The sequence below is a fragment of the Mizuhopecten yessoensis genome, unplaced genomic scaffold, assembly GCF_002113885.1.
Source record: "Mizuhopecten yessoensis strain PY_sf001 unplaced genomic scaffold, ASM211388v2 scaffold8381, whole genome shotgun sequence".
Lineage (NCBI taxonomy): Eukaryota > Metazoa > Mollusca > Bivalvia > Pectinida > Pectinidae > Mizuhopecten > Mizuhopecten yessoensis.
Window position 1 is genome coordinate 266,495 of NW_018407519.1, and position 14,765 is coordinate 281,259.

At 35.2% G+C, this 14,765-nt stretch overlaps 1 protein-coding gene across 4 annotated transcripts in view; it reads left to right on the forward strand.

Annotated features, from left to right (window-relative positions):
- Positions 1 to 14,765, forward strand: part of LOC110455783 — a 102,002-nt gene that overhangs the window by 58,394 nt on the left and 28,843 nt on the right. For 3 of the 4 annotated variants that reach the window (XM_021506143.1, XM_021506142.1, XM_021506145.1), the window contains 7 exons: positions 6,125 to 6,237; positions 7,619 to 7,683; positions 8,197 to 8,351; positions 10,441 to 10,692; positions 10,921 to 11,277; positions 11,987 to 12,103; positions 13,133 to 13,147. In XM_021506143.1, coding sequence (XP_021361818.1) covers positions 6,125 to 6,237; positions 7,619 to 7,683; positions 8,197 to 8,351; positions 10,441 to 10,692; positions 10,921 to 11,277; positions 11,987 to 12,103; positions 13,133 to 13,147 — 1,074 coding nt within the window. The remainder of the gene's footprint in view (positions 1 to 6,124; positions 6,238 to 7,618; positions 7,684 to 8,196; positions 8,352 to 10,440; positions 10,693 to 10,920; positions 11,278 to 11,986; positions 12,104 to 13,132; positions 13,148 to 14,765) is intronic. The other variant, XM_021506144.1, reaches the window with a different exon arrangement.

Consider the following 14,765-nt stretch of genomic DNA (forward strand, 5'->3'; position numbering starts at 1 on the left):
ATATAAAATGCATAAATACCCATAAATGCGACAAGCAATTGCAATCCCTCTGGTAGTAGCTTAACACTGTACTGCCAAACACTCTGAGGCGGTATTCTTTGACTATGATTATTGGTTTGTTGTGAAGTCTGCGTCTTGTTTAAAGTGGATGTTATAATTGAGAGCGACAGCTAGTGAAAAGGCAGAAAGTGCTGTTTTGAATGAAACTATTTTATTTGTGCATTTTGCTGTATAATAAAGTAAACACAAAACTTCTTGATATATGTTTTAAAAGCCTGACGTTGATAACTTTATTTCGCTTCATATCTTTAATTTGGCATTATGGAAACGATTTGATAAAATAAGAAATATAATAAACATAACAATGGTCAATTACGATGATAAACAACCCATTTTGGTACGATGTCGATATGATAAATTGATTTTAATTTATGAAACTGTATACAATCACATCGAATAAGTGGTTATATACAGTTATCCGTTTTATGTCCATAATGCTGAGAAATGCAATTCTACTGCAGGTTATGTGGCTGTGATTTGTTTTACGCATGTCCAACAATACAAAGGGTGTTTGCTAATTTATATAATACATTTGGTACTGGTGCCATTATTAGTAACAGTGTAATATAATGTTCATACAAAGACGTGTTAAGTATCCACTGTTAGGGGGGAATCAGACTAGCAAATAATCGAAACAATGCACCGTTGTGGATCAAAGCTTAGTTGATAAGTTCAACAAATCATTTACAGAAATCCGTTAATGCTAAATAGGAACAGTTTTAAATCGAGACGACGGGGCTCAAAGACTCTCGCAAATCTATGACCAATTATTAAACAAAGCGTAGCTGAATCGAGTCATTTCGGTACATATATAACAACTATTGTACATACACTTACAGCGTAGCCAATATCGACATCGAATTTGTGAACAACTCGTTCACCTCTTACACCTTTGTGTGCATACCCTTCACTGGTCATTTTTCTGACGAAGGTGATAATGTCCATATCGTACTTGTCATCGAAACGTCACATAGAAAATGTTATTGGTTGTGTATAAAGAACTTTTCATAATTCAGGTTTGATGTTTTATTTAAGACTTTTTGAACATGTATTAGATTAATTATTTCGTATTAACGATTTATTAAGCTAACCAAACTTTGAACAAGCGGAGCCTGGTCTTCACGTTGGAATGAGAGAACTATCGATAACGACGGTGATTCATATAATTGTTTCGTGTATATTAAGCTTTACAGTTTTGTTCATTCGGGACGAATATCGATTCTTTTCTACTGTCTTTTAAAACGGCATAACACCATGTATACACATTTCCGTTATTGTCGTATGCATTAAATGGGAACATTTATCGCGATATTTAAACTACTGTTACAGACTAGCAAGGAAACTTCAAAATTGGTTCATGTATCAATAAATGTTCGATAGAACTCAAACAGATAGTTTACAATTGATAGTTAGTGCACAAGGTTTCAAGGTAATAAGATATTCACTCCTGCTAAATCTTGAAAAAATTATTAGAAAATGCACGCCATGTCTTTAACAGAACCATTATCACGACACTATATTTACATTCTGTGTTGCATTTGCTTGTATGTCGTTAGTAAACCAAATTGCAGTATATGAGACTGTATACTACAAGTTACAGTGATACGGCCAGAATAGGAATACAGCTGGTACAAGGTAAACAAACATGGCCGCCCGATACTTTCGGTATCAATAGGCCTATAGTCGGAAAACATTCTGGGTTCGTTAGCATTTAGCAATATAGGTCATCGCAAAAAAAATAAAGCAACTTGACAAATTATGACGAATAGATTTATTATAAGATGTGTAGGTACCACAAAATTATTGTAAGCGCCATTCTAGATACGAAATTACCAAGTTTGTCAACGTCATCACACAGGGGATCGGTTTCGAGAATTTGAGTTATGCATAACATCAGTGAATAACCACAACACTAAAATTCAATATTTCTAAAACCTTGTAAAAGTCGAGGGTATCGACAAGGTTTTAGAATGTGTATACATACCTTTTTAAGTGTTGTGGTTTTTCAGTGATGTCATCCATTACTCAAAATCACGAAACCGAGCCCCTGTGAACGTCGTCTGCTAGCGATGCTAATCTGACCGATAAGACATGGAATCTATTTCAAACGAAATGTCCTTGGAATCGTTATCACAAACTGAAAGGACCACTGTAATTAAACATTTCCGAGTATATATGCTTCTGAAAAAAACGTAATATTCCAGTCGAAGGAAACATAAGCGTTTCCGAGGAAACAATCAATTCCGTTCAGCGCTGCATCACTTCAAAATACATGGAATCTATCAATGTGCGAAAAACAGCTTTAATTTTAAACAAGCAGAAGTTATGCAATTATTAACAATTTTTCAACATATACACACTCATATGAAATAAATAATAAAGTTAAATTTGTGTTCAAATCATTTTATGTGCGTGTGGTTTTCAATGACACGAGGGACTATATTATTTCTTCTTGAAATGTCGGCTGTTCCGGGATTTGAACTTACTGAGGTCACTGATATGATAAGCGGGAAATTCAAACGTTTTTTTTTTTTTTGCTTCAGTTACTATACAAAACAAATTATATACATTTTAATGTAAATATAAGCATTGAACTGTTACCAGATGCAGTATACAGTCGATATGAATGCAATTTGGGTGACAGATTCATATCGACTGTATACTGCATCTGGTAACAGTTCAATGCTTAAATATCATGTAACGACGTCCCTGTAGCATTATGTTCTGAGGAATGTAAGATTAAGCACGCTGCATTAACAGCATGCAATGAAAACAAAAAAAAACGTCCAATTTATCCAGGAAAACACTTATCTTATACAAGTCATGAAGCTTATACACATCTATAACCATGTACATTAGAGTTGTTCTGCTGACTCGCTGCGAACCCATACTCATTTTGAGACGCACTGCTATACAGATGTCAATGTCAAGTTGGTTATTTTAACATCGTGTTTTTGTGTTCTACTTGAAATTAAAGCACACCGGATAACTCTGCTTGTTTTTTGCCCAAAAATGACACAAACGACACAAGACATTTATTGTTGTAATATGGCATTTAATCAAATGCCAAAGTCTAATAGCATTAAGCAAAATGCCAAAAACCATTTTTTTGATTGTAATTAAAATATAATGTATTAGGCAAATTCGGTGGGACTAGATATAAAATAATTGGCCTAGAATATAGCAAAATGCCAAAAAACATTTTTTGGATTGTAATTAAAATTGGAGAAAGTAAGGGGTGGAGTTGGGCATATAAAACAATGAAAACTTGCGGAGCAAAATCAAGTGAATGGTTCAGAAAATGGCGATTGACGTCACGTGACTTCGTATTCCAACATAATCACTTGACACACTACTGAAAGTATCAAGGGAGATAACCCAATTATAATTAGATTATATATCTACTTCCAACCAAAACATTGAATACATGTACGTAAGTAAACAGGTTGAGATCTGAAAACAGAAGTTATGAATTACTTTATGTGAACATAAATACAAATATATGACGCGATGACAGTTCAAAACAAGAGGAGTAAACACAGCCTTATTTAAACACACACGTAAACTATCTGCTGAATCGTTAGCTTCTGTCGAAACCTTGCATAATTATGGTATCAGAGTGATTTTCACTGAGCGTGCTAGATGTTTAATCCACCGCTGCCGACTTGGTATGATTAAGTGTGTTTTGCTGTATCGCAATAGAAGAACTAATTCAAGTATTGAAACAAATGTATTAGTTCTCTCGTGTCCTAGCTGGATCATATAGAACAATCTGTAAGATTTTAACTATATTGTACTACATATTATATTATGTATCATTAATTTCCTGCAATTCTAGTGTAACTGGTTAATATGGCACTGTGTGTAGTGACAGTGACTTTGAAGTGCCCTAATCGAACTCTAGGTCTATCCTGTTAAATATCTCTATGTACATATATATATAACTGGCTTATTGGTACGGCCTACCCTTCATTTTATCTACCTAAACTTAATATGTTACATCTTTAATTTACATGCAGTATATGTTTGAAATGTATGTCTTTCTATATAGAAAGGGTTTTTATAGGCAATGCCTGTGTCCAATCATATTGTTAATTGCAACAATAAAAAAAAAAACTGAAATGAAATGAAGAAGGGGATAGATTTGAAGGAGTCTCGGAGACATGCTGTTGATAGTTAGTGGTGTTTTACAGGTATTGAAATGGTTGTTAAATTACCACTTGCCCAAACATCATTATACACGACAACCTTGTTAACTTGCTGCATGCTAGATTATGTAACATGGAGGGTAATATATACCGCAACATTATATCAAAAGGCCGAAACGCTGAATTGACGTACAACACTACGTTAACAGATAGTTTAGATATCATAATTTCATGCAAATTAATGACAACCGTTTCCACGAAGTTATTTATAGCTAGCTTTTATATTCAAAATAAGCATATTATGTCACCAAGTTATCTCACGTCGTACTTTCCTACGAACCGCGGAAGGTTAACAAGATATTTTTAACGCACTGGAAATAAGACACCTCGTGTTAAATTCCTGGCAGTTAATATGTCATATTCGTATATGATTAATATCCCATCTCACGTCTCTTGAAATCAAAACAGTTATCTGCTTATAACTTAATATAATAAACATGATCTCTTAACTCAATCTGAAACGTACAACCCTTCTGCACTATATAAAGTAGAAATTGAGAGAGGCATTTTCAGTTGAATTGTGAGGCATGATAAACCACAGCAGTATCTTGTTAAATTGAATTGTATCCTGATTTCTTCATAATAACTTCCCTTTTCATAATTGGCGCCTGCTATGCTCGCATTCAACCATTTGTAGATTTGTATAAACTTTCCGTACTTGCAATTCATAAAAACAACTTACTACCGTTGGATTAAGTAGATATTACAATTAAATACAAATAAAGTGATCGATATTTGTTGCACATACTGTGTCTGCACGTTTCGGCCTTGGGCGATACACACAAAAAAAAGAAGTCTGCCGCATTTTTAGAACGTGGCAATTTATTGTTGTATTGAAGTAAAGGACTGCAACAAATAGAAATGAACTTCTATTAGTATATTTAACAGTAATTATTACAGTACTAACTCTTCCTAATGATGTCACTTATCATTCGCCAGAGGTCAACTCGACCCACGAATTGTATCAATTATCATGGGCAATATAATTGGTCGACATGACTGACTAAACTGACGGAATTAACCACATATGGCAATGTTTATCGCGACAATGCCAGGGTTAACATCTTTACATCTTTATGACAATAGCATAACAGTCTCAAGTACACAGTAAACTAACATGTCAATCATTACAAAGGGACACAACTTACATTATGGTATCACAAACTTCCAGAAAAGAAGAAGAGCTTGTACAATGGCCGACCGCATGGTGTGTGTACTGCACGTGAAATCTACATTTACTATTACCTAGAAAAGTTCTATAAACACTACCGATACAGATGCTGTTCACAATGGACAAAGGGAAATAACTCTGCCACCCTTAAGACTTTTTCATTCACAACAATGACGGTACTGACTGTAACGGCACACATACATTTGTTAGATCATTACAGTCAGTCAACTCATCATCAATTTTCCATCTGTTTTTTAAGCTCACAATTTTTACTTCCACATTATGCAATCATTTCGAGTTATTGCCCTTTGTGTGTTCTCTAAATAAAAATCACCTCGTGAAACAGTTTAAACATTTTGCATTGTTCGGAAGATCTCGTTTTTTGACCTGTAATGATGGCGAATACATGAATGTGCTGCGGCAATAAGCTTAATGTATAGTGTTTAAAATGTTAATCTTACATTATATTTATCAAGTTTATTTGAGCCTTTAGATATTGTAGGTACACCACAATTTGTAGATGTATAGTTGACAATCTCCCATCGCGTGTTTTGATTAGTCCGATTAATCCATCAGGAATATTTGTATGTAGATCTGTTGACACAGTAATGTATGTGACTTATGTGCACTTGCTTACTTTGTAGTTCATTTTATCAAGATAAAGATTTGTGTCCCTTTCTTACAGATCGATACCGCGTGACTGTGTCGATACATCCTGTAGACGAATTTATTGTCCGCTGGATGACGTCATCAACTGAGGGGTTGGTGGAAGGGCTTGAAGAGAGGATGTATGTTGACGTAAGTACCGATTATATCATGTAATGTCAACAAGGTGAAATTATATTTAAATGTGTGACACATATGACGTCATGTTTATATGACATAATGCAAAACATGATCAAATGAGATACGTTTACTATTGAAATGTAGAAAAGGAGTATTTTAAAAAGATGCCATTTCTAAATTTCATTATTCCTTAGTGGCAACGAAGGTTTCAGACTGCAATTTAAAACGATATGGAAGACTTTCGGGTTGTGTTATGGTATAAACGAAAACAATACATGCATGATAAATCACTGAAACCATGGCTGTGACGGTATCACTAGAATGATCTAGTTATAAAATTATAAAGAAGGAAATAGTAATACAGAAGAGGTTTAAAAAGGGCAGAAAGAACTAAAACTGTAAGGGAAGAGAAACATCGTGTGCATTGTCGACAAAATGTTTAAATTGTGTCAATCTAGGTCAGACCAAGGTAATGTCACGTCTTAAAGGACGGTACCGGGAATGTGACGATAAAAACCCCACAATGAACACTAATGAGCGTTATCAAAAACGTCGGTACTCCTATCGTTAATGAAATATAATAAGATTTCGATGGTGATTATACTATTTCCTTAGTCTTCTGCCTAAAAGTAAAATCATTCTGTGAGAAAACGGCTATACGGTAATCACAAAAATGTAGTTTCAACTCCAGTGCTCATTTCGTTAACGAAATATGATAATTCTCAAATACGATTGTGATGGTGATCCTACTCTAATCCTAGTCTTGTGTATTAAAGGACAATCTGTGAGTAAATAGTACGACAGTAGTCGTTGACACTCCTGTGGATGTTTAAGACAACCACGGTGCTTTTACGACTCATTGCGAAGGTTGAGTCATCTTTGTACTATATGGTGACAGTTTAAGATGTCCTACCGGGAAGTGTTATGGTGAATAAGTCTCCATATATAGTGATTTGTCTTCCCAAAGCCGTATGATATTTCTGGCTTCGTAACACAAACGACATTTACCCACTGCAAGCGTCTGGTTCACATGGGGTAGTGACAAAGCCTAAACTGAGATTTGTTCTGACATTTATGAAGAATTTAAATAAGAAATTAGTTACTTATCATCGATATCAAATACTCACATTAAAATTAATATTTAAGATGGAGATTCACATAAGCTTTTTAGCATGTTTACCCATCCCTTTGAACTTGTTTGTATGTTCGAATAATCGTATAATGCAACTGTTTAAAATAAACCAAATGAACTGTTTTGAAATGCGTTAAATGAGTTTTAGAATTAAAAAATAAAAGCAATCGTATTTTTTTTATTTTGTACTAATGTTATTATTAGCGTGCCTTTCTTAAGATAAGCATACTCAATATTACCGGATTTTGTTATTGATTTCAGCTGTTTACTAAGCTATGGAACCAAGGTTTAGACACGATGGACAAATTCGGTATTCTCGGTTTCAGGTGAGATACATTTTTAATTTATTACATGTACATACTAACAACAACTAAAAGGACGTTATAACCCTATCGCTTTCCAGAAATGTAAAATATCAACTAGCTATTCTAAACTCGTTCTTGTTACAGTTTATTGATTGGATTGGTGGAAAATGAAAAGAAAGTACTAAAGGTCGAGCTTTTCGGCACAACGTTCTGTTTCATACGTGTATGTGACATATGTATACCCTAGGATCCCACATAGCAGAACAATGATGTGTCCATGTACAATGACATGAAAAATGACATATAATTAATAACAAGACTGTTATGAACAGAATCAGTTTGCATTCTTTCTTTTATTGTGATACGAAAACACGATTCAGTACAGGATAGAATTAAGCACTTTATAAATATGAAGTCATCACTAGAAGCATTCCTAAGATGTTATTACGAGTTAACTAGTAGTCATACTCCATTTCATCTTTATTTTCAAAGATTACATAAGGAGAAAGTAAACCATGTTCTCTTCAATTACAGCAATGCTACCAGTGGAATGGAGTTTCAGTTCTTTTTCTACTTTGAAAAGTACGAGACGCCTAAATTGGGTCCGATACTCGACGGTACCATGACAACAGGGAACATTGGACCAGTGGCGCTAACGGACAGATTCGTCCGTTTTCATCTCGAGCCAGGTAACTCATGATACCATTTACCATATACTAGTCTATCATGTCGGTTGTTCTGCATGCGCTATACTGCTAGCTGTGCTTACATGTAGGTCACAAGCCGGAACGTCCCATATCGGCCTCGCACGTGATTTATGCTCTTAGCCTTCGACCAAACGTTTTATTTGCGATTTAACATATTAACTATCTATAACAATCAAGACACATTAATTTCAAATCTATGTTTAAATTAATAAGATGTAAATTATTGCGAATACGGCAACACCAGTGTTTATTATCTTGAATGATCATTAAACGTTCGTGTACATGTCATAATGAAGAATATATAATTAGTGACTCATCAAAATGTCATTTTCTATGTCGACTGTTAGATAAAATGTCCCTTACGCGCTATGTAGACAATAAGTACCTGTTTCACAGCAAATTTAAAATCAGATCGCATTATGAAGCTGTACAAATATTCCAACTTAAAAACTGAAACTCTCAATAAGATTTAGCGATGACTGGGCGATATTATATGGTTGTTCCTTTGTCATTATTGCTTGAAAGTTGACAGTTAAATACCAAGATATCATCCGTAAATAATGTTTTCCCGTAGGCAAATCTGTTTTTGTTATCCTTTTGTTACTGTGACGAGTTAGTGCTACAGTCATTAGTTGTGAATTGGCAAAAGAAGCGATGGGGGCATCGTTTGGTTTTGTTGAAAGGACGTTATAATGACTGGCATTATAAAATTAGACCCCAGAGTATAATGTAATTTTCTATATGACCCACTAATATATTCTGTTAATGTATATTTGTCAGCTAGCATTCAGGCAAACAAAAAAGAACAGTTAAATGAGCCCCAGGTTATCGTTGTATAGACAGGTGTTAAAGTAACAATGTTGTAAAGTGTAAGCTTTGTGGTCTTTTAATTGTAATAAATGTTTTTTATTATCATATTTCTAACAGTGAAATATTAGAAATTATCAGCATGATTTAAGCCAATAACTTCCTACCAAATGTATATTTACATGTGATAATATACGCCCCAGTATCGTTTTAATATTGACCAATCAATATGATATTTTCTATTTATTGCCGCATATTTTCTGTTCAGCTGCATATGTAGCGACGGCAGACGAAGTTGTTATTTTAACCTTTTGGTACATAACCAAAGACAGTGTAACATGCCTACGCAATTGATAATATTAATGTAATTAAATCCTACCATACATTAGCAGAAAACAGAAGAACAGCGTTGAGCAGACAATTCAAAATATAGCACAACGTTGTTGTCAAGAATGGCGTCATCAAACCATGGCGTCAAAGACTATGATACTACGTCTCGCATTTTTGATGCAGCATTAGTTCGTTGTTTTACTTTTAAGATACATAATAAATAGAAAAAATCACGATTAAATACTATACATATGTTTCTCTCGCAGGGCAAAATATACCGCTATTTTCACTCATGAAATATGTGGGATATTCAGCGGGAAACCACTTCATATCCTCTATATATAGAGAGAAAGTGTTCAGTATACAGAGACCTCTGTGATGACACGGCGTTATTGAATCTTTGATACTATTAATTCTTCGACGTGAATACATATGTTAGCTAACTATGACATGTAATTGCTATAGTTATACGTAATGATACCACCATGCAGATGGTGTCAAACGGTGACATGAATGGTGGCTACAGACAATATGTTATTAGATACCAATCAATGGTAGATACTCAAACCAAATAATTATGGCATCCACACGCTAAGACCGGAATACATTACACTAAAATACGCAGTAGGAAAATCTGAAATACACAGTAAGGAAATGCTTGAATAGGCTAAGCATGTTGTCTAATCCTTTTGTTTATATAAGTTATTTTCCCGGTATTGCTCGTGTGTATAATGAATTAACAATAACATATTTTGAAATTGAAAATACACTACCATATCCAATATATCACTTACAACTATATTGTTGTTTAGTTTCCCGGGGAAATCATTCAATATTTACTATCGTCTTGGAGTGTTGGAAAACTATAACAAAAAAATACTTAGTAGCTTAGAATGATCATCAGCAAACCGTTTCTTTTTTTCTTTTTCAACAGAGCTGCAAGTCGCCCGTGTAACAAGTTGGATAATGGGCAAAGATGTATACCCGATCATACAAGGAAACGATCTCACCCTATCGTGTGAAGCGAGAGGTTCCGAAAATCTGAAATTCCGATGGTTTAAGGATAACGCACAGTTCGAACCACTGTTGTCGACTCGGGATGCCTTTCAGTCAAGGATACCTTCAACAACAGAGGAGATGATCAGATCCGTGATGATAATAGACAGAGTCAGTCCCTTCGACAAAGGCTAGTATTATTTCTTTTTTCATCAATGGAGTGAAAGAAATATAACGTTGTATCAATTGTTAAAGAATATTGTTTCACATAGTGTCATGCACGAGGCATCGAAACCATTTTGATTAATGCCAAGCATTGACAAGCATTGTTATAGATTCTGAAAGCTTCCTATTTTGTTTTGATTTAAAAACACAAAATCGAGAATTATGTTGATGGATTCAAAAACTTATTTTACAGGGACATTTACATGTGAAGGATCAGATTACGGCGAAGTTCAGAACAAGTCAATATCAATTGACGTCATCACTTTTCCGCTTGTTGACCTTGACCCGTTATCCACGTCAGTACTTCCGGGTGCAAATGTGACGATCCGTTGCATGTCTCCAGATGATACTCAGAACAAGTTCAAGTACGAGTGGTTTGAGAAAGGTTACAAAATTCAAAATGGAAAACAAGGCAACCGCGTTGAGGATCTCAAACCAACTGGGATTCGCCTGTTTGTGAGGAACATGCAGCAGGGATCTGTTTTCACATGTCGTGTAACCAACAAAGCTGGTTCAGTTAACGTCACTTCGCATGTCTATGTTTGGCCTGGTGAGTGGTCTTTTGAAAACAGATCAATTGCTTATAGCGATATATTGCAAATTCACCACTGTTATAGAGTACTTATATATGCCCAGTTGTATTATGTGTTTTAGTGTTTAATGTTTTAGTTTGCTAGTTAAACCCCTCCTAGTGAGGTAGTATATAGTAATCACTTTGTCAGTGCGTCCGTGTATACGTCCGTCCCTCTGTAGTGAGAAGATTGTGCCGTGCACGAAATTCCCATGAACCCCTAAATTAATTTAATTCATTTTTACGCAAGAGCATAGTAATGTCAATTTCTGCACATGATTAGATTTTGGTGGTCGATGGTCAAGGTTAAAGAGTCATAGCTCAAGGTCAAACTTCACTTTTTGCAACTTTTGAAACAAACAGCTTGTGTACAAGATATCTTACAAAACTCTCTACAAATGTAGTTAATACTAACACCATACTTTGGTAACATAGAGGTCTGCACGTGATTACAATTTGTTGGTCATCGAACAAGGTTTAAAGGTCAAATGTCACGGGCAAATTGGGAAAGATGTTGCATGGAATATCTATGTGAGCATCTGCCATGAGCTAGTCATGATTATTTTTTCTTCCTTGTTCAACTATTTAAGTTGAAACGACATCGATTCCGATGTGTGTTATCCATGCCATTATCTATTTACAGACTATATCATCACTGTGCCTTATTTAATACAATATTTATTTCTAGCAAACGAGACGTCGTTGTTTTGCGAGAAATCGTATGTGGCGGAGGTTGAGTGGAGGCGCACAGGAGGTGGTCATTTTGACAAACAGCGCTGTCCTGCAGAACCCACTGAAACAGGAGGTAATGACGCCGAGTATTCCACACGCTCGCTTTAGGGGCACATCCTAGCAGCTAGAACAAAGATAACCCTTAGTAACCACATCCCCTACTTACAGTACATGTAGAAGTTTGTCAAATGTCAAAACATGTATGCTAGTACAATGAAGTATACACAAACGTTTAGCAAACCGTTTGTTTTGTTTCAAAACTATGTGATATTAGGTAAAACTAATTCTTCCATTAGAGGTTTATGATATATGAACTTAATCATTAATTTGCGGCTGAGCAGTGGTTGCATTCGCTACAGTGGATTTAATAAGTAACAGTCATGTTTAGCAAAGCGCTAGCGTCCACACACCCGTCTTTGGTTTTTACCTAAATTTTGAATCATGTTATTTTACCATTTGTGGCTTTGAGATTACGCCATGAGTACTAAACGCCCATGATAGTTTACATTCGATTCAACGTGAATACTAACTGAAGTCGAGGAAACCTGTTCTGTGTAATTTCATATTGAATGATAAATTACCTCCTGATCAATATTTGTCGGAATGAAAACTATGTGAATAGCTACCATATCTTTTTGTTGTGCCTCGGAAAGAAGTTTTGAGGTAACCAGCATTTCGTGTTAATGAAAATAAGCAGTATTTTATTTAAATGTTATAGTGGGTTGATAACTTAAACCAAGTACCTATGTGGCTCTGCTAGTTTATGATGCAAGTTTTGGATTTTATAAGGTAAGCCCCGTAAAATCCATTTTGATTAAACTTAGTTTGGCAATTTAAAACTTCAAAATCTTGCTTTCTAGCAAATTGTTGTAACGACAGATGAGAGAAAGCAATTACGAGGTCTCAACTTTTGTAGATGTATTGATATAAAGAGGAAACGCACGTGGATGTTTACAATTTTGTAGGTCTATTAATGTATGGGGGAAACTTATTTGGAAGAATAATGTTGGATAGAGTAAGATGAGACGAAGTCGTTAGGTAATTGGTTCGGTTACTGATACCCGATCAGATACTTTGACATCTGCTGTTTCTATTTGTGCAGAAATTATACAAACAGGTAAGTAAGGGTTGATTTCATGTTTAACTATTAATGTTTGACGTCTGTTTTCCCTTTTCCCATCTACGTCACACAGGAAACCATAACGTTAACACTAACAACTCTTAATTTCCATGGGCACTATTGCATGGATGGTACATTGACAATTTACCAGTTCCCAAGTGTTCAATGGTCCATGTACAACTGAACCCTATAAATCATAGATATCACCGAATTCACATGTGATTTGAATCCGACATCATTTTTTTCTAGTAAAGGAAACAAATCTTTATCAAAGGAATAATGTTGTGTTCAAATTAATGTTTGAAAAACATTTGATGTTTTTTAGAAATAAAACAGAATACTTTATCAATAATTTATCAAAAGTGAAATCGATGCTGAAGAAAGTCATATTTAAAAGATACACTACATGTGAACTAATGTGTGTTTCTGGGTATTTGTAAAGATGTTGGGTTCTCTTATTCACATTCATTTCAGTACAATTCTATCTAAGTGAGGTTTAAATTTACGGATTAACATGGATTCTTTTTGTCTGTCTACATGTTGTATTTGCTGTAGCATGATATTTAGTTTTCACAACTATTAATCATTTGCACCGGACTGTAAATGTGTGTTAACAGTTAAGAGACTTAATCAGGATGTGTTTGCTGTCAATGATGTGTAATTCTTTCTCGTTGTTTACGACCAGCTAGTTTTCAATAGACATTTAAACCAGGTTATAATTTCATGAAACAGAACCATAACATGTGCACACCGTCTTAATATGAAATAAGCTGTCGATAAAACGCAGAACCGCTACGTGTGTCAGAAGAGACATAACGAGTATCTGTATAGTACAAAGACAAAACTCGGTCTCAAAGTCGAAGAGAAAGTCAGTAACACTGAGTGATGTTGAAACAAAACAATGGACGGTATGATTCCTAAAAATACACGAACCAAGGTGTTCTGGAATTGTAATCTATATTGTTCCCTAGATTGTTTTGCCAAACATGATGTCTAACGGTGAATCCAGCAAAGTATATAGGTCATCTACGATTAAAATAAACAAATACAACTTTTTGCATCTGATACACATTCTGCAAAATCAAAGCGATTAATATAGACTATGTAAGATAAAAACGCCTAAAACATATTCTACTTACGATTATATCGGTTCCTTTTGCCTATTTGATTCGTGAAAATGTCATCGGTCAATAAATCCTACTGGATAGGTCTTAGTTTTTAGGTCACCTGAGACAAAGTCTCATGTGACCTATTGCGATCGCCTTTTGTCCGTCGTCGTCCGTCGTCCGTCGTCCGTCGTGCGTCCGTAAACAATTTACATTTTCGACTTCTTCTACAAAACCCCTGAGCCAATATCAATGAAATTTTGCAGGGACCTTCCATGGACAAAGGTCAACAAAAATAGTTGCCGGTTTAGTCCTAAGCCCCCAGGGGCCTGAGGGGCGGGGCCAAAAAGGGTCAAATTGACTAAAATTTCAAAAATCTTCTTCTCCAAAACCCCTGAACCAATTTCAATGAAATTTTGCAGGGATCTTCCATGGACAAAGGTTAACAAAAATAGTGGCCGGTTAAGTCCCAAGCCCACAGGGGCCTGAGGGGCGGGGCCAAAAAGGGT